The sequence below is a fragment of the Vanessa cardui genome, chromosome 18, assembly GCF_905220365.1.
Source record: "Vanessa cardui chromosome 18, ilVanCard2.1, whole genome shotgun sequence".
Lineage (NCBI taxonomy): Eukaryota > Metazoa > Arthropoda > Insecta > Lepidoptera > Nymphalidae > Vanessa > Vanessa cardui.
This window is the reverse complement of record NC_061140.1, coordinates 11,334,046-11,348,216: the sequence shown is the minus strand read 5'-3', so window position 1 is coordinate 11,348,216 and position 14,171 is coordinate 11,334,046. Positions and strand designations below refer to the sequence as shown.

The following is a 14,171-nucleotide window of genomic DNA, read 5'->3' as shown; positions in this document are numbered from 1 at the left end:
ACAGCAACACTGACACGTCAACAAGCATCATAGTACACTAAGCATTGCTACTGTTTCTTTTAACAATATCTTACATTTAAGGCTCGTTAAAGGCGTTTCACTTAGAAGAATAATATTCGTTATTTTAAATATACAGGGCGATTCTGAATTCTATTTAAAATAACAATTTATTAAAATATACAATTGAGGGTTAGTTATGTAATGAGGCAGATGTAATTCGAAATAGTTGTCTGTTGGTAAAAGTTAGGCACTCGCTAGATGCATGTAAACATCGGTCTCGAAATAAATTGTGTTCAAATTTTAACAGTAGCACCCTGTATTATAATGAGAAATAAATGTCGTTATATAATCCTTAACAGTAGCATTACACGCTTGAATATACAAATAAAACGTGCTGTATACAAAAAATAAGTGCGTTCATAGTTTGTTATATAATATACATTGGAATGTCTTAACAGTACTATATATTTGCAACTCGCACTTTTTCCCAAGAATAAATCATATGACATAGTATTGAGGTAACTATTTACGTTAATAAAATAAATCTATTCACCTCCCCCATAAGTTGCAAAAAACGAAAATACTTCACAATAAAATAAAATAATAAATATAATAACTAAAAATCGCGTCATAATCTGTGGTTATTTATAGTTGCTTCTTGACTAAATACGAGAAATTGTATTTCTCATTGACAGCGAGCAAGGCGACACAACTTAGATGTAGCATCGGCCAAAATCGTAAAACCGATCACATCCGAATTAAGTGCGCTATCCAAAATTATCAATTTTTATTTATTATGTGAATATGATCTTTACACGAACGTAATAACTTGTAAAATATTCTTGACCTGACCTTGAATGACCTAATATATTCGTTAATTAGACACGTAGATTTCACGATAATCTATAGCGACGAATGGCGCGATAGGGAGCTATTTCTATTGGTTGTGTAAATCGAGAGAAATCGGTTTTATTGAATTTGTCGATGCTACGTCTAAGTTGTGTCGTACTATAATGCTGTTTCTTAAAATTAACACATCTAGCCTACTTATTATATTAAAATAAAGCTGCTAGTTTAACTCTGGAAGTGGTCTAGTCAAATAGATAAGTTTTGGATCCATGTAAAAACGAAATAGACCTTATTTATTTTAACAAAGTCGTTAATACTTTGGCGAAATAATACTTTGTGGATTACATAATCATCAGACGTAAGGAGAAGGCCAATGGAGATCGGGGTGAAGAATCTAATTAAATAATATTTTCAATGACTTTATGTATGAGATATTTCTTGTAACTCCAAAATATGAATATATATTTAAGCGAAAAAGGCCTTTTTTAAATTTGTCATTTGACACTGTTCGCATTCTAAGTTGTTTATATTATAGAGATTACATAAAAGCGCGCTTAAGTTATGACAATGGCGCTAAAAAAAATATTTAAGCACCAACATCTTAGTATAAAATTTTAAATTGACGGCATACAACTTACAAATCTTCAAATTTAATTTAGGAGACTTGCTTTCATTAAATGGGTCTGTAGTTTGGTTATCATTTTCCACTTTTTCTAGATAACGTGTACAGGAGCTGTTACGTTAAACACAGTGGCGTAGCTAGGTGAGGAAGGGCCCCGGTGAATAGAAAAAGAATCGGACCCCCACCCCCTCTTTCCCATACCTCTCAAACTAATAATTACGCTTTAAAATTATAGATACCAAATAAGAAATCTTGTTTTTCTAACTTCAGAAGCTTAAGGTATAGTTTAGAGGGCCCCCTGAACTCCGGGGCCCTGGTGCACTGCACCACCTGCCCTACGATAGCTACGCAACTGGTTAAACAGGTGTCGGTTGATCCCGCACCTCCTCCCTGGCGAACGACAGGAACACTTCCTCCAACGTCGTTTCGGTCACCGAATAATCTTCCAGCAGCGAAAAGTTCTCCCTGAGGCTTTCCAATTTGGTGAAAAGCTTGCTGTATCTCATCGTATCGTTGATGTGGTAGTGCAGCATCGTCTGGAAGTTAATTGAAGTATTCAATTTATGTTGGCAAATGATATCTGCAAATTTTAGGTTAAGTAACGTATACCTCGCTCTGAGTTTCTTTTGGGTGTACGTGCGTCAATAATTATCACCGATTTTAATAAAGTGATGAGTAAACGTTACAGAGACATCATGAAATAGATTATTATAATAAAATGCTCCGAAGTAACAGTGAGTTGATACTTTTATAAAATGCTATGATTTTTATTGATAAACAAAAGTAATAATCACAAATATTGTTTTTAACATTAGTAGGGTAATTCAGTCTACTATATTCGGATACTAGTAAATTTGATACGGGTCGCGGGGCCGGCATACATCGGTCAATAAAACTTACCCGGTGCTCGTCCCGGAGCGTGCAGTCGAATTTCTGGTGAAGAGCCGCCTTTAGGCTACTCAGCTCCGACTCGGAGCCGTCGGTCTCTGCAACGGAAACAAAGGGGATAAGAGTCGTAATCGATTTTTTTTTTTTTTTCGAAATGTGTATTGCTTTTGGCCCTATTGGCCTCTACAACGTCACCGGGTGGGGTAGGCGAGCTATATGCTCAGGCCTAGTGATGGGAGCCCACTGAAGGGCTCAGAATACGCGCATCCTAAGGGTGCCTCCTATGAGGCCGGACCTCGGCTTAGGACGCCGTCGTCGACTCCAGGGAGGAATGACGTGTGCATTCAACGTCGTACGCCTAGGCGCCGACGTGTCGGTAAATAGGGACCTCGACCCCGCCGGCGGGGTCGGTGTGTGTTGTCTGTACCTATCTGGGTAGTGTTGTCGGCAGTGAGTCTGTCGACGGGATCGTGTAGGACGTGCTTAGGACGCCTACGGATCGGATAGGGATCGTAATCGAGATCGTGGGTAGTCTGTAGTGGGTGTGGGCAGTGGCGTAGCTATCGTAGGGCAGGTGGTGCAGTGCACCGGGGCCCTGGAGTTTAGGGGGCCCTCTAAACTAAACCTTAAGCGTCTGAAGCTAGAAAAACACGAAGCCGAGCACAAGATTTATTTGGTATCTATAATTTATTAGTTAAAGAAGGATGGGAAAGAGGGGGTGAGGGCCCGATTCTTTTTTATGCACCGGGGCCCTTACTAAACTAGCTACGCCACTGGGTGTGTGCGGGTGCGCACCGTCGTCGGCGGGCGCGCGCGGCGCCAGCTTGAGGCGCACGGCGTAGCCCGACGCGTGCGTCGCCCGCAGCGCCGCCGCGCTGCCCAGCGCGCGCACGCGCCCCGCCGACAGGATGGCCAGCCGCCCGCACAGCGCCTCCATCTCGTCCATGCTGCCGGAAAATTAGTAAACTAAACTATAGTACGACACAACTTAGATGTCGCATCGGCAAAATACGTAAAACCGATCACATCCGAATCGAGTACGCTATACCAAATTATCAATATTTATTTCTCATGCGAATATGACATTTGCACAAACGTAATAACTAGTAATATCATATGATCTAATATATTCGTCAATTTGACGCGTCGATTTACATTCCCTTGCTTTGTCTGACGGGTGAATCTATAGCGACGAATAGCGTCGAATGGCGCGATAGGGAGCTATTTCTATTGGTTGTGTAAATCGGCAGTAATCGGTTTTATTTTCATTCCATTGCATTTTCCGATGCTACATCTAATTTGTGTCATACTATAAATTGAAATTTATTTCGATAGAATGTAAAGTAACGAATGATAACGGAAACAAGACCGACCGATCAGGAGGAGCGTTCATCGGTTGACAATTTGACGCGGGACAGATTGCCATGTAAAAATTGAACTTCGACAGGTAACAATACGTTTAATTGCAATAAAAGTAACAGCCTGTAAATTTTATATATATAATTATCCCACTGCTGGGATAAGGCCTCCTTTGCCATTAAGGAGAGGGTTTGGAACATATTCCACCACGCTGTTCCAATGCGGGTTGGTGGAATGCACATGTGACAGAATTTCGATGAAATTATACACATGCAGGTTTCCTCACGATGTTTTCCTTCACCGCCGAGCACGAGACGAATTATAAACACAAATTAAGCACATATATATAGTGGTGCTTGCCTGGGTTTGAACCCGCATTCATCGGTTAAGATGCACGCGTTCTAACCACTGGGCCATCTCAGCTCTAATAAATTGCAATAGTATTTCGACATTTAACAATGTGACGAGATAGAGATGTGTCGAGTGTTCCGGCGGCGCACAACAGGTAACAATACGTAATAATATTTCACGGATGACAATATTTCGACATTTGACAATGTGACGAGTGTTGTGCGCGTGTGGTGTCACCTGTGCGAGGTGACGAGTGTTGTGTGCGTGTGGTGTCACCTGTGCGAGGTGACGAGTGTTGTGCGCGTGTGGTGTCACCTGTGCGAGGTGACGAGTGTTGTGCGCGTGTGGTGTCACCTGTGCGAGGTGACGAGTGTTGTGTGCGTGTGGTGTCACCTGTGCGAGGTGACGAGTGTTGTGCGCGTGTGGCGTCACCTGTGCGAGGTGACGAGTGTTGTGCGCGTGTGGTGTCACCTGTGCGAGGTGACGAGTGTTGTGCGCGTGTGGTGTCACCTGTGCGAGGTGACGAGTGTTGTGTGCGTGTGGTGTCACCTGTGCGAGGTGACGAGTGTTGTGCGCGTGTGGTGTCACCTGTGCGAGGTGACGAGTGTTGTGTGCGTGTGGTGTCACCTGTGCGAGGTGACGAGTGTTGTGCGCGTGTGGTGTCACCTGTGCGAGGTGACGAGTGTTGTGCGCGTGTGGTGTCACCTGTGCGAGGTGACGAGTGTTGTGTGCGTGTGGTGTCACCTGTGCGAGGTGACGAGTGTTGTGCGCGTGTGGCGTCACCTGTGCGAGGTGACGAGGAGCGCGCGGGCGGGGCGCGCGCGGCGCAGCGCGGCCCACACGCGGCGGCGCGCGGCCACGTCGACGCCGGCCGTGGGCTCGTCCAGCAGCGCCACGGCGCCGCCCGCGCACAGCGCCGCCGCCGCGCTCAGGCGCCGGCTGCAGCCGCCCGAGTAGCCCGCCACGCGCCGGTGCATGTGCTTCTCGAGACCTGCATCGAGGATATATTTTACGACCTCCGTGGTCCAGTGGCGTTTACGCCGGTTTTCATGGGTACGCCACTCCGAGGTCCTGGGTTCGATTCCCAGCTGAGACGATGAAGATTATCATTAGTTTTCTATGTTGTCTTGGGTCTGGGTGTTTGTGGTACCGTCGTTACTTCTGATTTTCCATAACACAGTGCTTTAGCTACTTACATTGGGATCAGAGTAATGTATGTGATGTTGTCTCATATTTATTTATTTATTTATATACAGGGTTATTGGTAATGCGACGTAGTCCCGTTAGGAGGTGATAGAGGTGACTATTTACAATAATTTTAACCCCCATATCCAAAAGTGAACGATTTTTGCGTTATCACGTTTTTAGCTTTTTTCAAAATTTATCAAAAATGCAACTTCAAAAATTTATTTACAAAAAAATATCAATAAAAATCAATTTTTATCTTCTGATTTATAAAAACAAATGAACACTGGATACTTGTCAATATTCAAACAATCATTATCAGCCAGTTTTTACATTTAGTACAAATTCGTTCATGTTCGAATACGAATTCCCACCTGCGTCCTTTCTGGTCATTTTATTTTGGCTGCTTTGAAATAAATTCCTAGTTTTTATACACTTTTGGAAAGCTGAGAAAACAGTAATGTTTTTTTTTTAGTTTTTAAGGCATTTTTGAGGAAAAAAATTAATAGAATATGGAAATAATATCGTTTTCCGCCTCCCATTTTTCAATTTGGGCCGATAATGCATATGGGGGTTAAAATTATTGCAAATAGTCACCCCTATCACCTCCTAACGGATGTACGTCGAATTACCAATAACCCTGTATATATAAATAGTACCCGGCGTCGATTATGTGATCGACAGAAATCATTCAGGAACCAACAGTAAACCTATTTAATTTTCAATACTATGTTTAAGTTGAGTAGGCGTTTTGGTACAGCTAGCTTAGATGCAAACTTAAAAGTGTTCGATTTTCACTGTCCATTTCGTTTTTTTTTTATTTCTAGTACATATTTGCCGAAAAATATCATATTAAAAATTCCATATTTAAATAACACGCGAAAACGCTACTTGGACAATAGGGCGCTGCAATGGGGTCGGTGACGTCAATTGTTTGTATTTTAATCTGTGGTACATATAGTAGACAATCAAGTGACTTCACCACAAGCCCGGCCAATCAGGAGCGTTTTGTGTCACGTGACAAACGTTTTAACGTTTGCAAAAAAAAACATTTTTATTTATGGATTTTTGCATAAATTAAGTATTATTTTCAACATTCGTTAGCAAAAAAAAAACATTTTTAAACTCATAAAATATACATATTACAATAACTGACACTTTATTTTTCACATCGTCAAATAGCCTATCAGGTATAATATACTCACCGACGATCTCGATCCAAGTCTTGGCCTCCCTGTCCGCGTCAGCTGGCTCGAGTCCGCGCAATGTCAGCAGCAGTTTCAGGTTCTCGTAGCCGGTGAGAAAGTTGTCGAGACCGGCGAATTGCGGGCAGTAGCCGAGCGACTGCAGATACTGCGCACATAAATCGACGTTTAGTTCGTCGCCCACGAATATCTAATTTATTTTTAATTTTTAAATGTCGAGATGTCGAGATGGCCCAGTGGTTAGAACGCGTGCATCTTAACCGATGATTGCGGGTTCAAACCCAGGCAAGCACCGCTGTTTCATGTGCTTAATTTTTCTGTATAATTCATCTCGTGCTCAGCGGTGAAGGAAAACATCGTGAGGAAACCTGCATGTGACAAATTTCATAGAAATTCTGCCACATGTGCATTCCACCAACCCGCATTGGAACAGCGTGGTGGAATATGTTCCAAACCTTCTCCTCAAAGGGAGAGGAGGCCTTTAGCCCAGCAGTGGGAATTCACAGGCTGTTGTTGTTGTTGTTGTTGTTTTAAATGTTGAAAAAGAGTAACTACTGAGTTTCTTGCCGGTTCTTCTCGGTAGAATCTACTTTCCGAACCGATGGTAGCTTCACTTAATTGATAAATTACGATTCAAAAGTGCTTGTAAAAGCCAACTTGAATAAAGTATACTTTGATTTTTGATTGACATAAATATCCCAAGACATCCCATTCCCATTACGACGACCTCCGTGGTCGAGTGGTGTGTACACCGGTTTTCATGGGTACGCCACACCGAGCTCCCGGGTTGGATTCCCGGTCGAGTCGATGTAGATCATTAGTTATCTATGTTGTCTTGGGTCTGGGTGTTTGTGGTACCGTCGTTGCTTCTGATTTTCCATAACACAAGTGCTTTAGCTACTTACATTGGGTCAGAGCAATGTATATGATGTTCATATGTTCATATGATGTCTCATATTTATTTTATTATTTATTCATTACCCATTTCGTTGGCATTCAAGGTTTACGTAAGCAAAGTCTCAGTAATTATTAACCATATTGGCAGCAAATGTAAACGAAGCTCTTATTATCGGTCAACAACAACAACAACAGCCCGGAAATTCCCCACTGCTGGGCTAAGTCCTTATTTCACTTTGAGGAGAAGGTTTAGAACATCCCACACTTAAAATACAGGTTGATGGAATGAACATGTGGCAGAATTGCTATGAAATTAGACACATATATATACATATTTTATGGTGAATATTTGAACTATAAGAATAGCACTTTTGATAACACTATATTTATTTTATAACTGTTTTAATTTTAGCGCTCTAAATCATCATTAACTCTTCTTTTAATATTGTTGTTTTCTGGTTTGAAGGGTGAGCAAGCGAATGTAACTAGAGGCACAAAGGACCAATTAATAGCGCTCTGGAGATGTAAGGAATGATTACAATTTATTACGATGCCTATTTAAATGGGTATTGGTGACCACTTATTATCAGGGTGTCTATATAACAGCCCGCTTACCCAGAAGAAAATGCAGCTTTGCTTATGGGAAACGGCGCGTCTGTAGAAAACGCGCCGTTTCCCATAAGCAAAGCTGTTCTTTTTTTATGGTATAGGTTGGCGGACGAGAATATGGGCCACCTGATGGTAAGTGGTCACCATCACCAATAGACAATAACGCAGTAAGAAATATTAACTATTCCTTCCATCGTTAATGTGCCACCAACCTTGGGAGCTAAGGTGTTATGTCCCTTGTGCCTGTAGTTACACTGGCTCACTCACCCTTCAAACCGGAACACAACAATACTGAGTACTGTTGTTTGGCGGTAGAATAACTAATGACTGGGTACCTACCCAGTAGGGCATACACAAAGCCCTACCATCAAGTAGCTTCCGCTACAATTCCGCTGTAATACTTGAATGTGGAAACCTTTTCTACATACGTCTTAAAATTGTATAAATTTAGAATTGTTATATTCGCATACCTTAGTAGAGAATGGGGTCATAAAATGCCCATTGGCAAATATCGACCCACGCGTGGGACAGTCGGTGCCGGTCATCATCTTGAACGTACTCGATTTACCGGCACCGTTGACGCCCAAAAGACCGAAACATTCGCCTGAAATACATCATCTATTAAAAAAATAATAATTGGTAATAATAATAATCTTTATTTGAAAAATATAAGAATTACAGTATTTACACCAAGTCGCTTATATCTACACTAATTACTAAACATTTTTTTAAACATGCTTACTAATTTAAATAAAACATACTACGAGGACAAATGAAATTATTTTAAAATTTAGTAAAAAACATAAAATTAAAATTTATAAACAAAATAAGCTTTAATCTATTTAGGAACTACAAAATTATTCTTTAAAATTTTGGAATATGTAAATTTGTTTAAATATGGTATAAATAGGATCATAAAATATGTCTACATCTCGACAACGTATAAGTTATTCAAACGACCAACGACCAAGTGACGTCATCATAAACTCGACCAATCAGGAGCTTTTTGTGTCACGTGAAAATGCATGGATTTATGGATTTTTGAATAGATCAATTATTATTTTCAACTTTCGTTAATAAATAACCATTTTTTAACTCATAATATATACTGATTTCAATAATTGACATTTTATTTTTGAATTGTCAAATAGAATGTTGCCATTTCAATGCTTTAAATGTAATTCAAACAAATTGACAGAGTCTTATCTGACTTGTGACTGGTTGAAAAGAAAATGTTACCTTTTTTAACGGAAAAGCTGACACCCTTCACTGCATTGCAAGACTTGCCGAAGAGACGCCAATACTTCTTATGTACGTCGTTAACGAGCATCGCGTCCGGGATCTGATTTTTAGCTGTCAAATAATATAATTGTAGTTGTCAGTGCAATTCAAAACATACTATTATTTGTTTATGACGTATGTAGGCGGACACCCAAATGGTATATATAACCACAATTAATCCTTACATCAAAAATGTGCCATCAACCTTGAAAATTAAGATGTTACGTCTATTACGACTGTTATCATTGGCTCATTTTAACCGGAATAAAATAATACTCACTCACACACTCGATAGAATTCAGTATAGTACGACTCAACTTAGATGTGGCATCGGCAATATTCGTAAAACCGATCACATCCGAATTGAGTACGCTATACCAAATTATCTATATTAATTTCTCATGCGAATATGATCTTTGCACAAACGTAATAACTTGTAATATCATATGACCTAATATATTCGTCAATTTGACGCGTGGATTTACATGCACATGCTTTCTCTGACGCGTGAATCTATAGCGACGAATAGCGTCGAATGGCGCGATAGGGAGCTTTTTCTATTGGTTGTGTAAATCGGTAGTGATCTGTTTTAATTTCATTCCATTGCATTTTCCGATGCTACATCTAATTTGTGTCCTACTATAAAAGAGTTCGTCCCTCTTGTCTGAACCCACCTTAACCGAAAAACTACCGATCGGATTTCCTAACGAATTTTAGTAAACTATAGAGTAATTTATATTAAGATATAATAAATAATTACATTAATATATAGGTAGTAGTCATTTATAAAAAAACATATATTTGTTTTGCTATCCATACCGACTTGTATTGAATTTGATTAGTATAGTCTGTGGAGTTATTAAATAAGAGTTGAATACTCACGTAGAGTGATAGCCTTGTCGACGTAGGCCTTCTCGGCGCGGACCATCTCGTCCACGTCCACGGGCGACGACACTTGGTATCTCGAGTTCAATAAACGGTCGAACATCACATTGAAAAATCCATATTCAGTTAGAATCACGATACTCTGAAATCATGCAATGATTTGTATGTCATATACTCGTAGGCAGGCGGACTGACCAATGGGCTAATGGTAAGTAGTCATCTCTGCCCATAGATGACAGTACTGTAAGAAATATCAATCGTTGACCATTGAATGACCTTCTTAAGTAAGATGTTATAATTCCTGTGCCCGTGAGTCAGTATTAAATTAGCTGTTTGGTGGTAGTGGGTGGTAGCTATCCAACGCATAAAACTCTAATACAAAATAAAAATTATTCAAAAAAATACTTTTTGATATTTTATAGATTATTGAGCCGAGATGGCCCAGCGGTTAGAACGCGTGTATCTTAACCGATGATTGCGGGTTTAAACCCAGGCAAGCACCGCTGTTTCATGAGCTTAATTTGTCTTTACAAACTTTTATGAAACTACAAATTTCATAGAAATTCTGCCACATGTGCATTCCACCAATCCGCATTGGAACAGCGTGGTATATGTTCCAAACCTTCTCTCCTCAAAGGGAGAGGAGGCCTTTAGCCCAGCAGTGGGAATTTACAGGCTGTTATTGTTGTTGTTATATATTATTGAATCCTTGTCATATTTTGTTTTTATATAAATACTTTTGATAATTATTTTAAATGTGTAATAGAAAACAAAATAAATTTAATATGTCAGATCACTTACCATGTAAACAATAAATTGTATCAACATCACGAGCATGAGCTCCCCCGGAGTGTTCTCGTCGAAACAAAAATAGCACAGCCGGTCCTTTGCGTTAGCTGAAACAATCATTAGTATATTTAAAGGTATATATAGAAAGGTCGATGGGAGGAGAACCATAAATAGGACCAAAATAAAAACGGAGAAAAAGGATAAAAACTTAGAACTGATCTTACCGGGAATTCGTTGAGATATTTTGAATTTGGATCGCGATCAAACCAAATGAATAGTCAGCCGCCATATGAGAGCAGGCTCACTGTGATCCCCAGTGTAAACGATCACAATATGCTGATCAATGATATTCTAATAAACAGATATGTTATATCCGTACTAAACAACAGAAAAAGTGTGCCGCGCCGGGGACCGTTTATTTTAGTTTATTTTTACATTTCGTTAAAAGTAAAAAGGATAGCTTGATAAAAACAATAAGTAAAAGGGATAACTAGATGTTTTAATTACGCAAAACGTATTACTACGTAATTATGATGTATTATAACGTATTACTACGTAAAACGACTTAAAGGCAAACGTCCCAATTAGGACGTTTTCTAGTATTCACTTTTTGCGCGTTAATAACATATCTGTTTACTAAAACATCATTGATGCTGATAATAAGTTTCATCTACAATACGCCAATGGTGTGAACAAAACAGGCGGCTTGTATACGTTCGCACGTTTAGCTACGTAGCCAATCAGAGTCCGCGGCGTAGTGACGCGCTATACTCGTATTAATCGGCCGCCGAATATCTACGCTTAGCGTATTAACGTATTGTCGGTTAGATTTCGACGAAAAAGTATGGAAACAAAATAACAGCGTAACGCTCACTGACAGTCAGTTTGGTATGAACCCAGCACTATACCTACTACTATACTTTTCTTGGTGGTAGGGCTTTGTGCAAGCCCGTCTGGGTAGGTACCACCCACTCATCAGTTATTCTACCGCCAAATAACAGTACTCAGTATTGTTGTGTTCCGGTCTGAAGGGTGAGTGAGCCAGTGCAACTACAGGCACAAGGGACATAGCATCTTAGTTCCCAAGGTTGGTGGCACATTGACGATGTAAGGAATAGTTAATAATTCTTACAGCGTCAATGTCTATGGGCGACATTTACCATCAGGTGGCCCATATGCTCGTCCGCCAATCTATACCATAAAAAAAAAATTAAAAAAAAAAACCCGTGACGTCACGCGTCCGCGGCGCGTACCTGCGGCGAGCACGGGGTTGTGCGCGGCCACGTGCGCGGCGCGCAGCGCGCACGCCGAGAACGTGTGCGGCGGCAGCGCGTAGCTCAGTACCAGCAGCACGTAGTCCGAGAACGTCTTGTCGTGCCCGAACGTGTCCGATACGGTCTTCACGGACGGCGTGAAGAAACCTGAGGGCATTCAATACGAAACTCGTGAGGAAACCTGCACGTTTTGCATGGACTCGTGTCGCGTGTGTATTCACCGATCGCAGTCAGCTGCGTAGCATGGGGATGAGAGGTCTTTATAAATGTTATTGGATAATATTTATAAAAAATATATACCGTAACATTTGTAAAAAATATATTGGTGACTCAAAAACTAAGTTTATAAATAGACCAGACAATAATGAGCAACTCATTTATTTTAAGAAATAAGAAATGGTATTTTTTTGAATTATTGTTAGAGCAACACATTTATATAACATTATTTTTGTAGAATATCAATCCACATGATAGGCTATTTCACAATGCGAAAAATAAATCGTGAATTATTGTAATCAGTGTATATTATGAGTTTAAAAATGGTTATTTACTAACGAAACTTGAAAATAATACTTAATTTATTCAAAAATAATTTTTTTCAAACGTTTGTCGCGTAACATAAAACGCTCGTGATTGGTCGGACTAATGATGAAGTCACTTTCTTGTAAACCTTGCTTTTCTATTATATGTACCACAGATTAAAATACAGCAAATTCACCGACCCTATTGCAGCGCCATATTGTCCAAGTATCGTTTTAGCGCGTTATTTAAATATCGAATTTTTATATGATATTTTTCGGCAAATATGTACTAGAAATAACAAAATCAACTTTTACTGGGTCCCTTAACCTCTACTAAATAATATAAAATGGATTTTAAAAACCAGTCAAATAGCCTATTTAAAATCAGTACTTACCAAACATGAACACCATAGCGACGTGTACGATGTTGGCGCCGTGCTCCTCGAAGTAAAAGCTGACGATGTAGATCACGGTCAGGAGCGATATAATCCCCAGGAACAAAATCACGGCCATAGCACCTGAACGCAAACATTGCTATTCGCATTTCGAACTATTGCAGGTGCGCAGTGCACTTTGTTCTTATATTTTTTATTTGTTTACTCGAATGCATAAGTCTTCTTAAATCTTTGAATATTGAAGTTTAATTACTATTTAAGAAATTTGGGATAAATTTATCGTTACAGTAGCGTCAGCAGTCAATTTTTGAGGTCGAATACGGTTTACATGACATGATATTTAATTATCCACGTCTCTTGTAGTCATCCAATATTAATAATAATAATAATAAATACTCTTTATTGTACACCAATAATAAAAAACAAGGTAAATCGGTAACATTTTGAGTAGATGTACAAAGGCGGTCTTATCGCTACGGTAGTAACCAGACAACCTTTGGGCATAGGACTGAAAAAAAAAAAATTGGAAGCGGTTTGGAGGCGCACAATATTAGTATAATAAATAGTACTATAGTTTGTTCGCGTGCAGTGAGTTGTCATTTTACTCCGCCCCCTGACCAATCAAATCTTTTTTAACAGCAGGGTGAAGGTGTATCCATATTTGTGTTAAAATTCCAACAAATTATATTTGTTTTAAAGACTAAGTATAATGAATTTAAAAAATACACATTAAAATAAAAAATCAAATCGGGGTGTTTAATCAACAAAATTCTTAACACTATATACAATCGTTTGCGAATCTTGCCATCGCGATGTAGAAATTTACATATTTTGACATAACGTCATCTAGTAGCTATAGGTTACATTAATTATTACGTGTACAGCTTGAATAAATTAAATATAAATAAAAAAAATTTAAATTATAAAAATAAAAATATCAGTTAATAATTAATTAAATGTGAACTTGACTTTGTAATTTGAAAAGATTTGATTGGTCAAAGGGGGCGGAGTCAGGCCGGTAAACAATGACAACTCACTGCATTCTTAACGCGAACAGACTA

General features: G+C 39.4%; 1 protein-coding gene across 1 annotated transcript in view; it reads right to left on the bottom strand.

Annotated features, from left to right (window-relative positions):
* Positions 1–889: 889 nt before the first annotated feature.
* LOC124537586 (phospholipid-transporting ATPase ABCA1-like) overlaps positions 890–14,171 on the bottom strand; it is a 35,540-nt gene continuing 22,258 nt past the window's right edge. Inside the window, exons 22-33 of the mRNA XM_047114460.1 lie at positions 13,111–13,233; positions 12,174–12,341; positions 10,933–11,027; positions 10,129–10,273; positions 9,205–9,318; positions 8,436–8,569; positions 6,460–6,607; positions 4,853–5,060; positions 3,155–3,306; positions 2,372–2,457; positions 1,835–2,007; positions 890–1,597 (exon numbers count right to left, since the gene is read on the bottom strand). Coding sequence (XP_046970416.1) covers positions 1,591–1,597; positions 1,835–2,007; positions 2,372–2,457; positions 3,155–3,306; positions 4,853–5,060; positions 6,460–6,607; positions 8,436–8,569; positions 9,205–9,318; positions 10,129–10,273; positions 10,933–11,027; positions 12,174–12,341; positions 13,111–13,233 — 1,553 coding nt within the window. The 3' untranslated portion in view covers positions 890–1,590. The remainder of the gene's footprint in view (positions 1,598–1,834; positions 2,008–2,371; positions 2,458–3,154; positions 3,307–4,852; positions 5,061–6,459; positions 6,608–8,435; positions 8,570–9,204; positions 9,319–10,128; positions 10,274–10,932; positions 11,028–12,173; positions 12,342–13,110; positions 13,234–14,171) is intronic.